General features: G+C 38.8%; 2 protein-coding genes and 2 long non-coding RNA genes across 9 annotated transcripts; 2 read left to right on the top strand and 2 right to left on the bottom strand.

The window, feature by feature from the left end:
• The first annotated feature begins 747 nt into the window (after positions 1-747).
• LOC133727466 (uncharacterized) lies at positions 748-4923 on the top strand. Of its 5 annotated transcripts, none has more exons than XM_062155043.1 (7): positions 748-932; positions 2477-2552; positions 2701-2798; positions 3184-3293; positions 3401-3474; positions 4031-4119; positions 4642-4923. In XM_062155043.1, exons 2-6 carry the CDS (start codon positions 2536-2538, stop codon positions 4113-4115), a joined length of 384 nt encoding a protein of 127 aa, XP_062011027.1. In that variant the 5' UTR covers positions 748-932; positions 2477-2535; the 3' UTR covers positions 4116-4119; positions 4642-4923. The 5 variants fall into 5 exon arrangements, 3 of the variants coding, with proteins under 3 accessions (XP_062011027.1, XP_062011028.1, XP_062011026.1); XR_009855193.1 differs by lacking the exon at positions 748-932 and adding an exon at positions 1348-1906 and having other exon boundaries at positions 2477-2530; XM_062155044.1 differs by lacking the exon at positions 748-932 and adding an exon at positions 1350-1906 and having other exon boundaries at positions 4647-4923.
• A 331-nt stretch (positions 4924-5254) lies between these two features.
• LOC133722252 (thioredoxin-like protein AAED1, chloroplastic) lies at positions 5255-20574 on the bottom strand. 2 transcript variants are annotated; one of them, XM_062149102.1, is made up of 7 exons: positions 20171-20574; positions 19500-19546; positions 19293-19407; positions 6066-6110; positions 5917-5976; positions 5738-5833; positions 5255-5627 (listed from the first exon to the last, which is right to left on the bottom strand). In XM_062149102.1, exons 1-7 carry the CDS (start codon positions 20456-20458, stop codon positions 5508-5510), a joined length of 771 nt encoding a protein of 256 aa, XP_062005086.1. In that variant the 5' UTR covers positions 20459-20574; the 3' UTR covers positions 5255-5507. The 2 variants fall into 2 exon arrangements, with proteins under 2 accessions (XP_062005086.1, XP_062005079.1); XM_062149095.1 differs by lacking the exons at positions 5255-5627; positions 5738-5833; positions 5917-5976; positions 6066-6110 and adding exons at positions 17749-18009; positions 18119-18214; positions 18307-18366; positions 18460-18504 and having other exon boundaries at positions 20171-20573.
• Positions 8107-9510, bottom strand: LOC133736106 (uncharacterized). The gene is made up of 3 exons (XR_009859422.1): positions 9354-9510; positions 8350-8899; positions 8107-8160 (listed from the first exon to the last, which is right to left on the bottom strand). It is a non-coding gene; the product is annotated as an uncharacterized LOC133736106 (long non-coding RNA).
• Positions 16622-17726, top strand: LOC133722261 (uncharacterized). The gene is made up of 2 exons (XR_009852596.1): positions 16622-17181; positions 17390-17726. It is a non-coding gene; the product is annotated as an uncharacterized LOC133722261 (long non-coding RNA).
• Positions 20575-21565: the final 991 nt, after the last annotated feature.

Genomic DNA, 21565 nt, shown 5'->3' with positions numbered 1-21565 from the left:
TTTAAATGGAAGTCGTGAAACATGAAAGGTGCAACAAGTAAATTTGGCTCAATTGACGAAGTGGTGTTAGCTTAGTGGTTTGAGCACCCGCTACCTATGTACGAAGTCATGGGTTCGAGTCATCATGGCATGGGGGCAGGAGTGAAACCCTTTGATCCTCTTTTAATAAAGAAAAAAAAAATTTATAAGAGTAATTTTTGAAAGGTTGTTAAAAAAATTTTGAACAGTTAAATAGAAATGTAGGTAAAACGTAATAGTTGTATGTTAGTTATTAGACATTATGTTGTTCGATTCATAGAGAACAATATATATTACAAAGCTACAAACAACTAACTAACAAATGCAAGCATAGCAGAGTTGGTTGAGTCACTCACGTGTATGGAGTCCACTCAGTTTTTGGGAGTGACATATGCTTTTTACGTGGTTGTTGTGACAACACTTACCCCATTTTTGGCACTGATATAGTCATTTGTACGAATTCTCATAAGAGCTGATCATTGATCTGCTTGGGAGTGACATATGCTTTTTACGTCGTTGTTGTGAACACTTCCCTCAATGTTGGCACTGATATAGTCCTTTGTACGAATTTTCTCATAAGGGCAGCTGGCTGCGTGTAGCTGTAAAATATATGAATCAGCCTATAAAAACATCATGGAGGAAAGCAAACTAGCTAATCAAGTCTCATTTGAAGTGTTAGATTCATGGCACGCATTATCCACTGGCCTATAGAAGGATTCTTTAGTTAACCAACCATGATAACTGCAGTAACTGGAGTAACATATGTTACGATTTAGGGTTACATCGGTTATGATGGTTGGTTCATTGAAGAATCTTTTGGAGATCGATCGAGATGAAGGTTTTCAGGTTCCATGTTTGTGTCAAAACATTTAGGTCGGATCGGAGATGAAGCTCCTGAAATATTCTGAAACCCTGTGAGTCGACTCTTCTTTTTTTTCTCAATGTTACTTTACCCTTTTACTTTCCGTTCCATATGGTTTGCTGCTCTTGTTTGATCAATACTGGTTAATACAATGCACTGAAGAACAAGAAAAGGTTTGTACCTTCTGTTAACAATTTTTTTTTCTGATTGCTTTGGGATTTTTTGCTGACCCAATATGTATAAACAAGCACTGATAAAAAGTTTTCGATCATTAAAACACCGTCATCCTATGCTTTATTTTAAGTCAGAAGAAACCTTTCTTCAATTTCGGTCAGTCCTAGACTTTAGAACAATGGGGAGCAAATATATATGAAGGGTGGACTTCAATCACTACAAAAAAGAATTGTGTTAGCTTCACCAATTTGCGTCGGCCTTCAATTGCCGTCGCCAATGCCTTCTCTTTTGCGACGGCAAAAACTGAGGGGTCGCCATTGTGCAAAATATTTGCGACGGTAACAACTGCCGTCGCCACTGGGCGTGGCAAACCCAATGATTTACTTCGGCAAGAGTTAGCCGTAGTAAAACTAAAATACTAAGAGTTTGCGACTGTAAAAGACATGCCATCGCGTTTCTTCAATTCTTCCCGTGGTATGAAAACCACGACAATCGCCCTCTGCTCAAAAAGAGAAGAAAACTCTCTCAAAACGGAGGCCGATCTCTTCGTCTCTCTTGTCCACCCTCTCTCTCCCTCATCGCAAATCCCATCTTCCGCCAATACTTCTGTCTAAGCTCTTCCTTATCGGCAAACCAGATTGGGGAAATCTTTTGGGGGTATCGTTCAGATCTAGATCCCTTACCTGCAAAAGAGTCAATTGGGTCGCTTATCGTAAACGACGACGGTGAGTCAGTTTTCGGGGAGCTCTAGCTGGCTGGAGACCAGAGCTAAGATGGGTTTCAGTTTAGGATTCTTGGTCGGAATCTTTAGAGTTCTAATTCTCTCTCATGCCGCTTAATCAACTGTTTAGTGTAAGCCCCTAAACTCCCAATATATACAAATAGATATATGAAGGAAGATTGTTTTTGGGCAGGTAATGTTGTTTTCTTTTGAAGAGTTTTTCATTGCCTGATCAAAATTTCTGCTTTTGAGAAATTTCCGAATTCAATCTGGGTATTGCTTACTTTTATGGGTTCATAGCTATTTGTGGCTGCATGTCGATAAAGAAGTACAAACCCAAATCCATGAGGCTGAAACAGGCAATGGGTTGCAAAATGGGGATTTGATTGTGTAGAATGGGGGATTTGGGAGTTGGCCTGAATGCTGATTCTGATGAATTTTTTTCCCCCTTATTTGTTTAATTCCTTAAAATAGTGATTCTTATCATCTAGCTTATATTGAGGCATGAAGCTTTTATTTTGTTTAATTTATAGATTGTTGTACATTTATCTATGGATTCAGGTTTTGAATTCAATAGTTACATATAAAATGCTTTGGGTTACTGGAATTGATGTTTAATTTATCATAATAAAGAGAAAGAGATTATCTTTAAGCTTCTAATGATTACTTAACTGATATATGCACTTGCCTTTGGATTCCAGGTAGCAGGAATAGTGGATTAAATTCTGCACAACACCTTTTGGCTGGTGAAACAGGTTGAATGTTTTTGATACATAGGTGAAATTTCTTTAGTGTACAACGAATTCTTTATTTGCCACACCTAATTTAGTGAAGGGATCTGTACTGTTGACAAATATTTCAAAATGGATGTGCAACAAAGTGTGAAAAGTCTCACATTTTGTTGAATTTTGATGCATCATTGCAGTTTAAGGAAAGCGGGGGTCAATTTGCACAAGAACATATTGCCCCCACATGAAAACTCATGGGAGAGTTTAATCGATCTTCATGGAATTATTGCCCGAGGTACTATTTTCATGGTGTAAAGTGATTTTCTCAGCATACCTTGAACTATCTTGGAGATTTGGCTGCTTATGGTTTGAAAGTTGGTCATAGATTATAATGGATTTCTGTACAGAAGCAATTTTATTTTTATCAAATTCTGTGTCAACTTTCTGTGCATCCATTGTTCACTAGGATTGGACATTTCATATTGACTTTGTTGAAGGAATTGTTATGTTTTGATCATAGAAATTTGGCATGCTTCGTTTTATGTGTTAACTTTATAAAAATAGATAGATTTGTAGCTATTCGTCTTCCTGGAAAAGTTTTCATTGTTCCAGCTACTTATAATTGTTATAAAGTTAACTGGCAACAATTTTATAACATCATGGAATTGATTGTTTGGCAGTCAATCTCTTGCTGCAAATGGAAGCAAACCACGAGGTCCCATCAAGTCCTGTCCTTTCCTGTCCTTTTAGCCTTAATCATGGTGAAGAAAGAGCAGCAAGACGGAAAGAGGTATGAATTGTTATTGAAGTTATTGTTTTTTCCTCCTGCTGTGGTTCATTAAATGGTTGTGGGTTTTTTTTATTTGGTTAATGACTTAATGTCAAGTTCTATGCCAGTTCTTTGAGAGGCTGGAAGAAAAGAAAAGTGGAGAGGCAGAAAGTAAGCAGCTGCAAATGAGAGATCTAACAGGGTTAGTTTCTTATAACTTTTAAGTATATGCTTCATGACAACTACAAATTTATAAATGCTACATGGGAACCAGTATAATTTGAAAAGGTGAAATTTACTAAAATTGTTAAGGAATCCCTTGACTTGAGCTGATAAAGGATTATTTATAAAATTTCTCAACTTGATTGAGTATAATTTATGATTTGGTCGTTACATCTTTCTACCTCTTTTAGTGTTGGAGTATTTGTATGGATTTGAGTCCAAGATCTGTCACTTGCAAGAGTAAAACTTTATACCAAAGGTTAATGGACACTTTTAGTTGCTTTAGTGATTGTAAATTTGTAATACTCAATAATGTATTTATCTTAATATCTTAATTCTCATTTTTAATAGTGTTTGTACATATGACAAATTTACAACAGAAGTTTTCATAGGTCAACCAATATGGTGATGCGAAATCAACATAACTGACATTACTTGCCATTCAACAAATCAACTCAAGCATTATGATTTTCATTCTGATGATGATGCGAAATGTTATATTCTATCTAATTGCATCACTCTCAACTTTTAAGCAGATGCTTAAAGGAGATCCACCACTTTCAAATTACGAGCCTCATGAAACAGCCAAATTTGTTGCAAAAGGACACACCCCTGAACTGAAAAAGTAAGCCAATCTTATCTGAGACTGAAGCATTTTTGTTTTGGTCATGGCCTTTTTTGAATTCTCTGCAGTCAGATTCTTATTTACACTAAATGCATGACCTTTTACCTGCTTTTTTCTCCGAATTTGGGTAAATGATGTTCCATGAAATATGGTTAAAGTGAGTATCTATCTCCTCTTTTGCATATCTCAGGAATGAGAAAAGGTTGTTTTTATGTTTGAATGACTGGAGTTGTATCATTCAGATAATGTAACTGCAAAGGCTTAAACTCTAGTGCTATTTCATTTTGGTTAATTTTATATGCCTTTTGTCTTAGTATGACACTTCTGCCTAAGATCGATGAAGCAGTTTTATATGTTTTTTATCTGCAATATTGTCAATGTGTTCAAGTCTCTCCTTATATGTGGTGGCATCAAATCTGGTTCAAGTCTCTCTATGCAGATTTTGTTGAATCACAAGTTTCACATTTTCAAATACTTGTCTTAAATCTACTGATTTTGTTTACAAGAACTGAATTTTTACAGTGTAGGACCTATTGCTATAGAGAGAAGAAGAGTGGTGGAGGAGGAGATAGACACAAAGAAGAACATAGCTATCAATGAATGAATGAAGCAAAGAAGAATACCAATGCGGTTGAACTTATGCGCTTGAATTCTGATTATGTAGGTCATGATACTTAGCCTACTGAGCGTCAGCATTATGTATTTTAATTTTTGAATGTTTTTGTATTTTCAAGATTGGTGAAGTTGTATGAAATGTATAGAAATAATGTGAAAAAAACATATGAAATTATGATTTATATGGCTTCTTTTGCTCAAAATAGAAAACCTGGTATGCAAATTTGCATGCCAGGTTTTTTTTTAATCAATAATATGCATTTTTGCGACGGCAATGTTGCTGTCGCCAATGACCTTTGGCGACGGCAAAATTGTTGATGGCGTCGCCATTATGCCGTCGCCAAAAATCATGCGACGGCGTAATTGCCGTCGCAAATAGCAATGGCGACCCCACCAACGACAACGGCAATTTTGCCGTCGCCTAGCCGTCGCCGTTGGTCTTTTGCGACGGCAATTTGGCTTTTGGCGACGGCCTTGCGCCGTGGCAAATTGAATTCTTTTTTGTAGTGAATGAAGTACACTTCTAGAAAAGAGATGAGCAAACCCAGCTGTTTTACACTAAAGTACTTCTATCATTTGCTCAAACGTGTACAAAACACGTTACTATTATACTTCATATTGTATGAATTCCCACCTACACAATGCAATATATCCAATATCTGTACGTATTGACCGTATGTAATTTTCTACAACTGCTGCATGAAATATTAATGAAAGATTGGGCCAAATATGAATATCATGCCCCATGACTGAAGAATCCATATGATACACTTTCAAGAGACAGGAACTTTGCAGCAAACATTTAAGATATCATCCAAGGGAGCATGATCACCTGTCCCTTCGTCTTTCCGAGCATACAATAGCTGCTTACCTTTGAAGACAAACATCCCTCCCTGATTAACAGAAAAAAATTAGAGAAGTAAGATTGTCATCAAGTTTGAACTAAATCCATGACCAAAATGTATTTTCAATATAACTCCTTACTGTAGAGAATAAATCAAACCTGTTGTAACACACTACTTCTATCATCTGGAGTGGCTTCAATGGTGTAGTTTTTGACAGCTTTCTGCAGAGCATCAAATCTTGACAACACCTTTGCCTGTCATATTATAATCTCAAAAAGTTGTGTGAAAGTTCTCTTTAACAAATCAACAAATAAGCAGAAGCAGGAAAAGAACTTACACTAGCTGGATTGAAGAATGTTCGACCCAATCCATAGTATAAGCCCAAAACATCATACGCCTATCATAGAAGTTTCAAGTCTAGTTACAATCACCAGAATAAGAGATTCTTTCACTAATTGGACATATTAATGTAGCACATATTGTTACCTTACGATCAGTATCGGCATAGAGGGAATCCATGGGAAATGGTAACTGTATATAGAACATCAAAAGGAAAAGAATAAGAGCTCCAGGAATCAATAAGCAGTTCATGGAATCAGTATCAAGTATATGACTAGGAAATTGTAGAATTGCTTTGGACATTCAAAAGTGATTACAAGATTTCTGTAATTCAAAGGTTGTGATGTTTTTAACCAAATAACTTTCTTCTAAAGAAAAATGATAGTGATTACATATTCTGCTAAAGTCCAGGCCAAGTTTCTTATTACTAAAGTCATATCCCAGTACTTGACATGGCCCATGGGGCTCCTAGTACCCACTACTTAAATAGATAATGACACAAACTTGCTTAAGAAAACCAGTAATGACACAATTTCATAACAGTAACTGGAAACAGCTTCCTTCAATTGGAAAGCAAATAATCAAGTATGAGTAGCCACTATCATGTCACATGACATGCTTGTTTAAAGCAATTAGACCCGTAGATATGGATGAGAAGGAGGGGATTTTAGGATTAGGGTTTGTGTGGGGATTAGGGCCATGGCTTTTAGGAATTGAGCTCAGAGAAAGTTGTGGGTAGGTGGCAACCGAAAAGTACCAACTACCAAGAACCAACTCCTTTTTTGTGTGGCGGGAAGGATATTTCTTGCTGATCAAAAGATCCCAACAGATTTTGTGTTCTTCTTCTTTCTTTTGACTAGTCCTCGTAAAAACAGATCTATTCGGAGGTAGAGCAACTAGCGTTGTATCGGTATCATTTGCTGTAGCAACATAAGTTTTCTCTTCGTAAATAAGAGATCATGAGTTCTCACAAAATCAATACTAATTGAGACAACTAATAAAAATTGGGTAGGCCAAAACAAACCACTTTGTAATGGGCGTATAAAATGTAACTATTAACTCCAGGTGTAGTGGTTGAATTCAAAAAACTCGACTCTATTAATAGCTATTTGTTCATTTCGTATTAATTTAATTAATTAATTAATTACAATGTTTTAACTAGATATCACAAATATGTATCGCTAAAATTTAGTTATTAATTTTCTTGTCAATTTTTCTATGAGGTAAAACTTCACTAATATCAACTTAATTAATGAATTACAATGTTTTAACTAAATATCATAATTAAATACGCATAGCTAGAATTCTTGTCAACTTTTTTATAAAGTAACACTTCACTAATATATGTGCTTGATGAAGAGCAGAGATAACATGAACAGAAAAAAGAATCGAAAATAGAGAACGAATTTTATTATTCCCTTTTCACCAGTTACAATCATTACATCATATCATACTATTCAACAGTAATCAACACAACACCGAAATTGATGAAAAATCACTATACCCCAAACAAAACTATACACTCACCAACTGATAAAGACCAACATACACCCAGCTGCGTCAGTTACAGGGAAAACTTAAGATTTTGGACGAGTACTCTTCCGAGGATGAAGCGGCAGGGCTGGAAGCTCCTCCTCTCGCACGAGTACTTGTCCTTCACTTGCTGCATCGCCCCCTTTAACTCATACAAATCCGGCCATACTCCTCTGCTTCAGTAGTCTCTCCTAGCCTCTTGTTTATATATTCTCAACATCCAAACAGTTCAAGTAGATCAAAATACTCGTTCTCAAAAAAAAAAAAAAGTAGATGAAAATACTATTGTTAAGATGCCTGCAAGACAGCCTCCTGCCTAGCTCAATTTGAATGTATCAGCCTCTGGATTCCGAGAAGTCAAATCTGTTTATCACCGAGGGAACATGAGATCGGTCAAAACTCAAAAGAAATGGCATTGCCTTGGAGGAGAAGGTGACGGCATCAGTCTGAAGAGCAGAGAAGTTTTCTGGCCATCTTGAAGAAGCCAGATAGGCTTTTTGAGAGGAAGCATGGATAGCATCTGCCTCGTGAATCATCATTATTTTGGTCTACTGACAACTCATGTTCCTCAAGAATAGAAGGAACTACGAAAGATATGCCTATGCTGTTGAAGACTTGCAACTTCTAGACAATGCAAAAGGTTTCACAAATTCTTCCGAATTCTTGTGCTCACATCTTTTTCTTAAATTGTCATCACATCCATGTCAATCTGTTCATGAAAAAATAAATTAAACGTAATCAACAGGAGATACAATATGAATTGATAATGAATAGTAGTATAGTACACAATTATTATCTTGCATTAACAGGCCATTAAATGCTGAAGCTTTGTCCTAATTAATTAGATCGCGTACTAAGGAGAGTTTTTCAAGTAAGCGAATTGAATTCTCGGTCATACCTCGACTTAAATCAAAATGATTCACGGGGAAGATGCTCGCCAAGTTTCATTCTCAAAACGTCAATCTAATTTCTTCAAGATGGCTAACGAACTTTTTAAGCTTATTAGACTGCCTACGCCATCTTCTCCAGAAGGAAATGATTCTTTCTTCTGTTCATCCCTGCCTTGTGTACACTCGGTAACAAACAGGTTTGGCCATTTTCGGAAGCCAGATGCTCACATGAGGCTGATTGAGAGCCTGTTCTGCATGATCTTAAAATAGTACTCGGATGTGCTTGAAAAGTTGAAGGAACTGAAGACAATGGGAGTAGAGAAACTCAGCAGACGAGAGGACGTTGTAATTGCTTTAGTGAAGCACCTATTACCCTCCACTTCGCACATGCGCTGTAAGTACAGGTTAGAGAGAGAGAGATGGTGTCAGTGAAGGACAAGTTCTCCTGTAAGACAAGGAGCTTCGAGCTCAGTCTCCTTCATCCTCAGACGAGTACTCGGGCAAATCGTCTGATCTCTCTGGAACTGACCCAGCTTGGGGGTACTTCTTCTATTGGCCCTAATATATATGCATTAACCATAAGTGAGCAAACTGAACGAATTGAACAACACAGAGACATTTCTACACATAAAACTTGGCCAAAACCAACTCAAGTCACAAACACAAAAATAATGGGGAAGTTTTCTACTTATGCTTCAGAAAATAACAAACAATGAATTTACCGTTCCTTTATCACACCTTAATTTTGTGCTCTTTTGGTACAATAAAATTTTGGAAAAGGAGCTCATAATACAAATTACAATCCCTTGTTTGCATGTTCTGTTTTCTCTTTTGTTATATTCGTTGCTGAATTCAATTTATTTTTTCGTAATTTGCTTGTGCAATTGGGTCCTTTCCTTTGGGATGAAATTTGTATTGAAATACAATTGGATGCAAGGCATGCATGCGCACAACAACAAGAATATATATATATTATGTATAATAAGCAAAGAAAAAAAAAAAAGCAAAAGACCATGACTCAGAGATGAAAGGATGGGTCAGTGGCGTTGTGATCTGTATAGAAGACCATGAGGAATTATCATCATGTAGGTGGGGATTGTTTATAAAGCTGTAGGAGATCTAGACTAAAGCTAAGAGGGTTTTGTAGCAGCAGTTATAGAGATATGATGAGGGCTCCAAGATTTTGAGAGGAGGCGTCTCACGGCTGATTCTAGCTGTTTTGTTTGGTGTGTTTAGGTTGATGAAAGAAGTGCCATTCAGCCATTATATAGGAAGTAAAATGATATAGGCACCTCTACTATTCAAAAATAAGCTATCGCTATCAATTACGATAGGGTAAAACCCACATGCAAGATCCCTAATCGCTAAACGAAGTCCCTTTATTGTTTAGTTCATTAAATATTTTAAAATGATGTTTAGTCTAAGATTAGGTAAACGCTTAAACTCGATAGTTAAACGCTAAGTTTTAAATAAGAACATTTACTCCTGTATGTACATCCATATGAACTTTGCAACGGTGATTACTATTTACTTCACTTATAATACTTACTCGTGATCCTTTATTTTTTCTAAGGTTAAATTACAGAGATTAAATTTGTAATCTATGCTAATCATAACTCGTTTTCCAACCTTTCTCAGCTTTTTACATTCGGTCTTAACAACAAGTCTTTAGTAAGACTGATAGCTTACTAAACTTACTAATAGACTAGCATTTGTAATGAAAGGCTAGCGGATAATTTGCTAGCTACTAGTACTACGCTCTCATTGTATTGATGCATTGATGTACTAAAGAATTGATTTTAATAAAACAAAAACAGATAGTGTTTGGACCCAAAATGAGCATTTTTGTTTGACAAAGCGTGTCTTGGAGAAATTGAGCCAATATCAGTGGCTCACATATATATTTTCGATAAGTTCAAAAATATATTATTAAGAGGCTAAATAAGGCCTACCAAACATGGAAATGAAAAATCAACTTTAGCACATTTTCCTACTTCGGCTAGGAGAAAGCGAGCTAGACAAGAAATGAGGGATGGCGGACTAACCATCCGAACTCCAAATGAGTTGAAACTTTCCAGATTAATTCTAGACATCCCATTGATCATTTCTTATGAAGAGTGTCAAAGCTCGTTCGGAGTGGAAAACCTTCAAACAAACAGTCCAATTTTCTGCAGAAGCAAAACTTGGAAACTGGACCTGTAAGAGGTCCAGCAGCATTTCCGGCCCAACCACATGGAAATAAATTCTGAAATTTTACCACAATAATCTACATTCATGGTGGATCATTTCATATGAAGAAATCGAAGGTTGAATCTGAGTTCTTAGTGGAGATAAAAATTGAGGGATAAGGGAGCAGAAAATGACTTAAACCTAACAAATTCCATTAAGTGTTTAAGTATTCAAACCTAACATTCCATTAATGTTTAAGTGCTAAAACCTAACCCATTATGAGTTGTTTAAGGCCAAATAGTGTTGCTTGGTAGCCTATAAATAGAGGCTACAACATAGAACAATTCACCAATTCATACATCAAAACATCTCTAAGATGATCTAAGTTCTCTCTAGAGCAAACCTCTCTAGGAGCAACTCCTCTCCTTCTCTTTCTCTTATCGGTGATCACACTCCTAGTCCTAGTCTTCTCGGAAGCCGACTTTCAGTGCCACCAAACCCTCTGTCAACGTGCTTCGGTCCTAGTCTCCTCGGGAGCCGACGGTAGTGCCGCGACCACAACGGTTACAGAACCAGCCAAGCAAGGGTAACGCCCTAGCAACCCAGCCAAGCTAAAGTCACGCTTTAGCAAGATCTCAACACTTCTCGGTGATGTCGCTCTGCTCAATCTACAACATTGAGTATCGATTGTGTGAACAAGAAGAAACTACAGCAAAGTCCTTACCACAAGGCACAAAGAATCCCGCGACGAAGTTGGTGCTCTCCTCGTCTACAATCGCTTGATAGAAGTCAGGTCAAGGGACACCCCCGACGACCGCACCCGAACGGTGCTGGCACGCCCGCGCAGAAAAGAGACTGTTGACCAGCTGCAACAAAATTGGAGCCAAACATTTTGGCACGCCCAGTGGGACACATCAGAGTCTTTTCTCTTGAAGCACATTCAACCACCGGGCTTCAAAACAAACATTTTGGCACACCCGGTGGGACTACACTAGAGTCTTTTTGCATTTGTTCACCATCATTGAGATGCCAGGGGAAAATCTTTACCAAAAGAAATTCCTAAAGTGAATAGATGGTCAATATTACCACTGGGGATACTGCCAGTAATGATGACTTTATGCCTATTCCCATCCCAGAGGGGGCAAGCATTGAGGAACAGCTCGCGATCATCATGGCCAACATCGAGAGGCATAAAGAAAAGCGAGCCAGGGACATGGCCAGTTTGATCGCAAAAACAAAGCAGAGGTTTCGCGATTGGGACCAACAAATTGAGGCTGTTTATGGAGAAGATGGTCCACAAGATTGTTCTTCTGACAATAAAGTTGTCTCTGAACATGTACTTGACTTCTCCAATGATCAAGCCAAATATGTGGCTACTGATCAGATGCATGGGGGGCAAGATGGAGCCCATGTTCATTCTGTTGATCACCAAAAGGAATTTCTTAAAAATTCTAATAGCCAAGCGGTGATTAAATATGATCTAGGCGACCAAATTGTTGTTTTTGAGGCTCTTGATCATGAGAATTCAAACCAGCAAGTGGTCGTCTATAATGGCCAATCTGTGGCTAATCTTGAAGACACCATGTTCTATGACATGGTAGTTGGCGACAAAGCCGATCTTGGAACATCTTCATCTCCAAAAGTGCAATTGAAGATCATGTTTCGCCAACCAACAAAGATACTTGGGGGGCAAGATTACTCCTCCTACGAGCTAAATTTCTTCCAATTTTGGCACGCGAAGTATCTTTGTTGCTTTCCTTCAAGCTCTCACAAGGGGGGTTTTCATGCTATAAATTTTTACGCATCTGAGCTTGGAGTGAAGCATAGATGGCCTCCCCTGTGGCCTTCTGGAGGTTAGCTAAACATAGTGCTGCTAACTTCTTTCTTTGTTTTTAATTTCCTGTCAATTTTCAGTTTTCACTTTTATTTTCGTCATTTATATAAAAATAAAAAAAAATAAAAAATAAAAAATAAAAAAAAAAGTTGAATTTGGTAAGGGGTTGTGAATCATAACGGAATAGGTGAAGTCTTTTTTGTTAATATTGGCCTAAACTCCTTATTGATGCCTAGTTCAGGTCTCTTAAGGTTAAGGGCGGCTTTTATTAACACTTGTTGAACTGTCTTTATACTTATGACATTTCTCATCTTAGTAAGTATAGCCTATGTGAAATGGTGTCTAGAAAGGGGACAACGTTCATGACAGGTTCTTGAATCCAGAAGTGCGTGCAAATGGGCCTAAACCACTATGTGGGAGTAGCTCATGCCAAAATGGATTCTGCCTCTCTTGTTCGCCCTCCCCCACCTGGCCATTTCAGTAAGGTTGCCCAAATGATTTGAAAGAAAATTTGTGTCTAGGCGACTATACTTGGGCCGCATGTCTAAACATTGATTCACCTTGTCTTATTGAATTCAGCTACTATATTAAAAAAAAAATTAAAAAAAAAAAAAAAAAATACAACTCTTAGGGGACAATTCTAAGTGTTCCTACAAAGCTACTAAGCCGAGTCAGCGGCTCCGGAAACTTTTTCCAGCTTTGCACTCGCAGGAAAGGCTGAGCTCAAGGGAAATGTGAGAGCCACCACCGTGACCGCCACCTCCATCGGAAGTAGTCTTCATGTTGCCAAAGATGTCCTCACCATGCATGGGGAACAGAGGAAGGGTTTCAATCTCCATGTTCATAGATCCATAACCACCATAGTTCCCCATCTGCCCGTTAACAGCAATCATCACACCAGCAGAAGAAGCATACGCAGGTGCAGATGAATTGGCAACATTGTCATCACCAACAAGCCCTGATCTTTGCATGGGCACATGAACATCTGAAGTGGACTTCTTCTTCCGCTTCTCCCGAGCCCTTTGGTTCACGAACCAGAAATAGACGTTCTTGAACTCGATCTTGCCGTACCATTTCAGCTGGAGACAGATCCTCTGAATCTGCTCTATAGTTGGGGACCTAACTCCCTTATTGTAGAAAAACTCCTTGAGGATTCTTATCTGATCTGTAGTAGGATTCCACCTGTTCCGCCCCCGCAGCATGTTAGCACTACTCCCGGCTGCTTTGTTGCTTCCTCCATCCTCGGTTGGTTGCTGGGTTTGTGGTTCCATTGGTGATGGGTTGAGAGAATGCAAGAATTGAAGAGTGATGATGATGTGTAATTAAGAAAGATTGCTGTTAGAAATATTCGAGTTGATGAAATGATTTCGGGATTGGAAATTTGGGTTTATAATGTGGAGGAAGATATAGGCATGCAAATATCCACCCTTGGATGGACGGTCAAAGAGGAGTCAAATCGATGTCAGTAAATCGAGATTAGTGATTCCAAATCTTGGGAAAAAAAGGGACTAGCAGCATGTGAGGAGCGGTTTTTGAGGAGTTAGCTATTATTAAAGGATTAATAGCATGTGGGGAAACCGAACGGTTTTCGAGGAGGTAACTGTTCTTTTCACGAGATTATTTTTCACGACTGTTGTTTTTCAACGAGTGATTAGTGCCTTAAATCTCGGAAAAGAAGGAATTATTGGCGCTAAGAGTTTTGAGTTGGGAGCCAGCAAGTGGATCCAAAAGATACATATTTTCTCAAAACCCTCACCGCGAGTCTCTTTTTGACGCGGAGCATATTTTAAAAAGTTCATATTATTTTCAATATACAACTATGGGGGCCTATATTTGGGGCCTTGCGAGACACAATTATTAGCTTCCCACGGATATTTGGATATCAGAATAAGAAAATATTATTGTATTCATAAAGTGGCTTTGCGGCCAAAAGCAGTACATTCATTACAAAGCCAAAAGTGGCTAGAATACAAAACAGGAATCTTCGGATTATCTTCTGAATCTTTTCTCAAGTGGAAGCAGCTATGGAATCCAACGCCGGGTTGAGCCGCGCCATTATCTCCTGGAGGGGCAGAGAGTGAAGGAACCGAATATCAGCTTGAGTCTCTGCACCCCCTCTAGCCTTGGTAACCACCATTAGTTGGACGTGAAGTATAGGAACAGCCATTTTGTGGCTTGAACCCATTCCTTCAAAGAGTCCAGCCCTTCTCATCCCTCCAAGATTCTATCAAGAAGAGAAAGGGGGAGAAGGAGGTGAGAACCAAAGCCCCTTCCATCTGGAGGGCACAACACGGGCCGGGTCCAGAAGGAAGGAAACAGAGGAGGAAAGACAAACCTCAGAGTGGCCGTTCTCCCTCTCCCCGTTTCGCTCCGCGTATGGGATTTTCTCAAAAAATGATCTTACATGACCGGAGATCCCACACTTGGAGCCCCCTCGCGTTTCTAAACCAATCTGAAGCCTAGCATTTTTGTTGCAGAACTCCAGAAGGACGAAACAAGGGGTTGCCTAAGATTACGCCATGAGGCCTAACTCAGGCTTAAGATTACGCCATAAAGCCTAAAATTTAGAGGCTAAAGGTCATTTCATGAGGGGAAGATTTGTGAAGAAGGAGAAAAAGAAGCAAGGATTGAAAGACCATTTCTCGAATATTTCAGAAAAGTTGTTGTGAGTATTCCCTTCCTGAAATACAACTATTTATAGGGACTTCAGGCAAATCCCCACCCTTGGATGAAGCTCAATTTCAAAACCGATGTCAGTAAATCGAGCTTAGTGATTCCAAATCTCGGGAAAAAAGGGACTAAGCAGCATGTGAGGAGCGGTTTTTGAGGAGTTAGCTATTATTAGAGGATTAATAGCATGTGGGGAAACCGAACGGTTTTCGAGGAGGTAACTGTTCTTTTCACGAGATTATTTTTTAGTACCACGACCGTTGTTTTTCAACGAGTGATTAATGCCTTAAATCTCGGAAAAGAAGGGATTAACAACATGTGAGGAGACCGAACGGTTTTCGAGGGGGCCTACAGAGATTGGCCCGCAAAGCTCAATTTCAAGCAAAGTTCCTCCACGCGGAGGTTCGCCGCAATAGCACTAGCTTTGGCTTGAGTGGCCCGTTCTCTAAGACAGGCCAGGTTGCGGCCCATTTCTTCAGAAGCAGCCAAAGGTTCATCGATTTGGGCTTTTTCTGCAGCAGTCGCATTCTCAACAGAGAGCTAGCGAACAAGGCAGATACTTGCTGCTATACACATGGCGGAACAAGGAAGAAAAACACTCATTCGCGATCAAAAGCAGTCTCCTTCGCATGGGGGGCACGCTAAAGTTCTGATCTCCTACAACCTGCCCAAGTTTCGCCAAATCCATGGGGGGCAATAAAGTTGGCAAAGGAAGCATCAGTTCATAACAAAGGCAATCCAGATTGTGGCATTCAAGCTTTATGGCCTATTTAGAGGCCTATATGGAATCAGTCAAGCCAATACAAGTGGCTTTGGAGCAACAACATTATAAGAGTAGTGTTGATTCAAGACCTCTTCAGTCAAGACGAAGACTTTTGACTTCGAGGTCTGGGGGGCAATGTTTGGACCCAAAATGAGCATTTTGGTTTGACAAAGCGTGTCTTGGAGAAATTGAGCCAATATCAGTGGCTCACATATATATTTTCGATAAGTTCAAAAATATATTATTAAGAGGCTAAATAAGGCCTACCAAACATGGAAATGAAAAATCAACTTTAGCACATTTTCCTACTTCGGCTAGGAGAAAGCGAGCTAGACAAGAAATGAGGGATGGCGGACTAACCATCCGAACTCCAAATGAGTTGAAACTTTCCAGATTAATTCTAGACATCCCATTGATCGTTTCTTATGAAGAGTGCCAAAGCTCATTCGGAGTGGAAAACCTTCAAACAAACAGTCCAATTTTCTGCAGAAGCAAAACTTGGAAACTGGACCTGTAAGAGGTCCAGCAGCATTTCCGGCCCAACCACATGGAAATAAATTCTGAAATTTTACCACAATAATCTACATTCATGGTGGATTATTTCATATGAATAAATCGAAGGTTGAATCGGAGTTCTTAGTGGAGATAAAAATTGAGGGATAAGGGAGCAGAAAATGACTTAAACCTAACAAATTCCATTAAGTGTTTAAGTATTCAAACCTAACATTCCATTAATGTTTAAGTGCTAAAACCTAACCCATTATGAGTTGTTTAAGGCCAAATAGTGTTGCTTGGTAGCCTATAAATAGAGGCTACAACATAGAACAATACACCCATTCACACATCAAAACATCTCTAAGATGATCTAAGTTCTCTCTAGAGCAAACCTCTCTAAGAGCAACTCCTTTCCTTCTCTTTCTCTTATCGGTGATCACACTCCTAGTCCTAGTCTTCTCGGAAGCCGACTTTCAGTGCCACCAAACCCTCTGTCAACGTACTTCGGTCCTAGTCTCCTCGGGAGCCGACGGTAGTGCCGCGACCACAACGGTTACAGAACCTGCCAAGCAAGGGTAACGCCCTAGCAACCCAGCCAAGCTAAAGTCACGCTTTAGCAAGTTCTCAATACTTCCCGGTGATGTCGCTCTGCTCAATCTACAATATTGAGTATCGATTGTGTTAACAAGAAGAAACTTCAGCAAAGTCCTCACCACGAGGCATAAAGAATCCCACGACGAGGTTGGTGCTCTCCTCGTCTACAATCGCTTGATAGAAGTCAGGTCAAGGGACACCCCCGACGACCGCACCCGAACGGTACTGGCACGCCCGCGCAGAAAATAGACTGTTGACCAGCTGCAACAAAATTGGAGCCAAACAGATAGTATTTTTGAAATACAATCTCTTTTGGTAAGTAATCTTGAATAAATCTAGTTTTGGTAAGTAGTCTTTATTAAAATCGTTAATTTGGTAAACAATATTCTCCTGTTTGGTAAGCAATCATGAATACAATTCTTCGTTTTTGGTACATAATATTCCTTTCGTTGGTAAGCAATAATTCTCCAACTCAGATTCCCCAACTTTTACATTTCATGATGATTTCCCCCATCTTCTTCAGATTTTATCTCATTTTCTCCACTTCCTATGTTGGTGTGCAAGACTTTTCTGTAGCAGACCACACAGAGTCTACTACTCGTGCAAAACCCTGCATGTGTTGCATGGTTTCGTGAACTCGACTTCTCTGGCCTAGAAGTCACTGGTAACATCTCAAACATTTTCTTCAATTTGGTCATCATCGTTGAATGATAAACTTAACTAAGGACGTACCTTAGGGAAGGGAAAACAAAATAGTACACTACTAGGAAAAAAATCGGTAAATTCAGCTATGTACTTCTATTATTTGCTCAAATGTACAAATCATCCTGGCACTAATATACTCCATTTCGTATGAACAATTTTCTCTTTCAAGCTTGCCAATGCAAATAAATAAACATGCTGCATATACATTCAAACATACAATGAAGATCAGCTATACATATAGGTTTTCTTACCACAATAATGAAAGGTTGGGTCAAATTTCAATATCAAACCCCTGAAAAATCTATAGATGATACAGTTTCAAGAGACAGGAACTTTGCAACAAACATCAAAGATATCATCTAATGGGGCATGATCACCTGTCCCTTCGTCTTTCCGAGCATACAATAACTGCTTCCCTTTGAAGACGAACATCCCACCCTGACAAGAGATTATTTCAGAAAAGTTGAATTTTAGCTAAATCCATGACCAGGATGTATGTACATCTAATCCAACTCGTCAAATACTGGAGAGATATGAACGATCAAACCTGTTGTAACACACTATTTATATCATCTGGAGTGGCTTTAATCGTATAGTTCTTTAAAGCTTTCTGCAGGGCCTCAATTCTTGAGAACACCTTTGCCTGTCATATCAGAATTTCACAAAGAGGCATAAAAACACCATTAATAGAAATAGAAATTCTATGATGAAGCAGAGAGCAGGATAAGAGTTTACACTAGCTGGATTGAAGAATGTTCGACCCAATCCAAAGTATAAGCCCAAAACATCATATGCCTGTCATAGAAATGTGAAGTTAGAGTTGCAATCACCACTCACCAGAATAGAATACTCATGAATTGGATACATATAGGTAGCACATATTAGTACCTTACGATCAGGATCGGCATAAAGGGAATCCATGGGAAATGGTAACTGGATTGACAACATCACAGGGAATAGAATAAGAGCTCCAGAAATCAATAAGAAGTCCATGGTATTAGGATACAAATATATAACTAGGAAATTGCAAAAACGACTTTGGACATTGAAAAGTATTTTAAAAGATTTCTATAATTCAAAGGTTATGAAGTCTTCGACCTACTTTATTTAAAAGAGAAAGAACAGCATGATCCCATATTTTGCTAAAATCCAGCCCAAGTTTCTCAGAAAGGAAATGTCATTAGATACTCAAGTCAAACCCCAGTACATGAATGACCCATGGGACTCATAGTACCTAGTACTTAAAAAGACTTGTCCGGCAACTTTGCTATTAGTAACTGGAAATGTTTTCCTGCAGTTAGAAAGCATATAACCAAGTAGCATCAACCATTATCATGTCAAATGACAGCTTATTTCGGATGTTTGAAATGAAACTTCACCAAATGATATTATTCTCTGTCCAAAGACTAATATTTTGAGCCTTTGAAACAGATGAAGAAAAGTAAAGTGATCAAATCATTCAATCTCATCAACAGAACTATTTCTCAGATAAACAAGTCATATGACATGACATTGCCTGGCCATATGTGATTGCATACATTGTGACCAAGATTGTCGAGGAAACAATGCATGGGGTCATCATTGTTGTACTAGACTGTCATGCTAAGTCTCCTACCCTCCACAACCAAATTCTATATAGATATATGCACCTAAAAGATTATAGGAATATACTTTAGAAATGCAACATCAGAAATATTATACGAAAAGGAAAGTAAAAATACCCGTTCTGCAAGGATGCGAGCTTTATCAGGAGTGCCAACACCGACCGCGATTAGTTTCACACCAGCTGAGTCAAATCTAGCTTTTGATTCTTTTAGAGCTGAAGCAAGTTCCCAACTAAAAGAAAGCACAAGAAGAAACTAATCATAACAATCTCCACAAACTCATACAAAACTCATCCAACGTTACTAGTTAAGGAGATACTTTACCAGCAAACGCATCCAAAGTGCCTCAATAGCGCAACAACAACTATCCCCTTTAACAAAACCATTAAAAAAAAATGCACCGCATCAAATCAAGCAAATATACAATTTCTCATTACTATGGCACACATTATAGTTTATACCATCAGAACTGCACTGCTTATCAAATCATACAACTTCCATTATCTTTCTTTGCTACATAGAAATGCAAAGGTTCTCCATAGTATATGATCATTCATACCCGACATACATATGCAATCTATTCCCCCTTATCAAAATCAGAATCCTGATAATCTCTATATAACTGAAGACCATAAACTAAAACTGATCTATGGAAATTGACAGATGGTGATTATAGATTACCCCTTCCGACTCTTTTCTTCACTTCGTTACCTCAAGCTTAAGAAATTATCAATTTTTAACAAATTGAGGATTGTTCAGTTTCATTCTCCCTCAAGTTTAAAATGCATCTGGTAATTTCATTAAGTTAGAGCAAAAGGAAACAAAGAAAATTTTAATAAAATTAAAGCCTAGAGCTTTGAGCTTTCTAACACAAAGTTGATGATTACTGGCAACAAGTTTACTCCACAAGAATCAAAATTGCAGAGAATGGAAATTAACCATAAATTTATAGAAGAAAAAAAAAAAGTAAATCGTAGAATTTTACAGTGATAGACCTCGTTTTGATCCAATAGATCGTTGAACCGGACGGGATCACCAGCAGCGGTGAAGATACCAACTTCACCGAGGACCTCACCGATGCTGGGGCTGAAATCAAAAGCAGAGGATGTGGTGGCTCTGGAAACGACGAGTCGTCTAGCGCTAAACCGTGCTGTTGATTTTGGGGTGTGGAGAGAGTGAGGAGTGGATGGTGAGAGAGAGAAAGATTGGGAAGATGGATGAGAAGGAAGAGAAAGGTTAAGAGGGGATTTCAGGGTTAGGGTTTGTGTGGAGATTAGGGCCATGGCTTTGAGACCCTCGGAAGAAGCTGAGAGATTTGGCAACTGGAGAGGATCAACTACCAAGGTGCAACCGCTTTTTTGTGTGGCGGGAAGATTTTCTGGCTGGCATTAATGAGTTGGTAGTTCGATACAAAGGGAAAGAAATAGATGCGGTGGTATTCTCGTAATTAATTACAAATTTAATGTCTAATGTTTAATTTCAGTTCCACTCCGTGTTTTGATTGTGGCCGCACGGGTTTCCAGTCCCTCCATTTTGCGCATGGTCATTTGACCATTTAACTTTACCTTAATGGTAAATAGCTCAAAAGTTTTTGTCCATTTACCCTATTTCTAAGGATTTTTTTTCCACTTACCCCATTAAGTTTTTTTAATTCCCTCTTACCCAATACACTCTAAAGGAGTCTTCCCTAATACCCCATTAAATTTTTTTTTTTTTAATACCATTTTACCCTTCACCCCTTTGTTACTTAGAGAGAGAGAGAAAAAAAAAATGGAAGAGAGAGAAACCGTAGGAGACTTCGCCAGAATCCGGCCAACTTTCGCCGGAATCCGGTCACCGGTCGCCGGATTCCGGCCAACTTTCGCCAGATTCCGGTCACCGACCGCCGCCCATCGGACATTTCAGAAAACCTCACCGGAAATGTTTATTACCCCAATAGACATCTATTGCCCTCCAATAGAACTTTTGGTCTATTGCCCCCCCCCCCATAGGACTTTCGTTTGCAGAATGAAAACTAATATTTCTAAAATTAGACAAAAAAAAATTTGATTAAAGAAAAAAAAACGAAGAGATTACATCAATTTAAAACATCTATTGCCGGGCAATAGACGTCTATTACTCCAATAAAACCTTTTTTTCTTTCTTTCTGGGCTTCTGCCATATTTTACCACAAAAAAAAAAAAACTGATTTGGGTCAAGCACCAACAGACCCGACCCAATCAAGGACCCGGTCGGAGTCGCTGCAGGTATAGCGGTGGAGAGAGAGAGGCCGAAAAGCTCTTATCCATCTCTCTCTTCGGAATCGGAACCGAAAGCCTCCGGTGTTGTGCTGGACGTCGAACTCAGTGGCTCCATTTTCGATCTTTGGCTGTCGAAGGCGAAACCATCTG

This window comes from Rosa rugosa, chromosome 1 (assembly GCF_958449725.1).
Source record: "Rosa rugosa chromosome 1, drRosRugo1.1, whole genome shotgun sequence".
In the NCBI taxonomy this organism is placed as follows: domain Eukaryota; kingdom Viridiplantae; phylum Streptophyta; class Magnoliopsida; order Rosales; family Rosaceae; genus Rosa; species Rosa rugosa.
The sequence above is the reverse complement of the archived record's forward strand: the minus strand, read 5'-3'. Positions and strand labels throughout refer to the sequence as shown.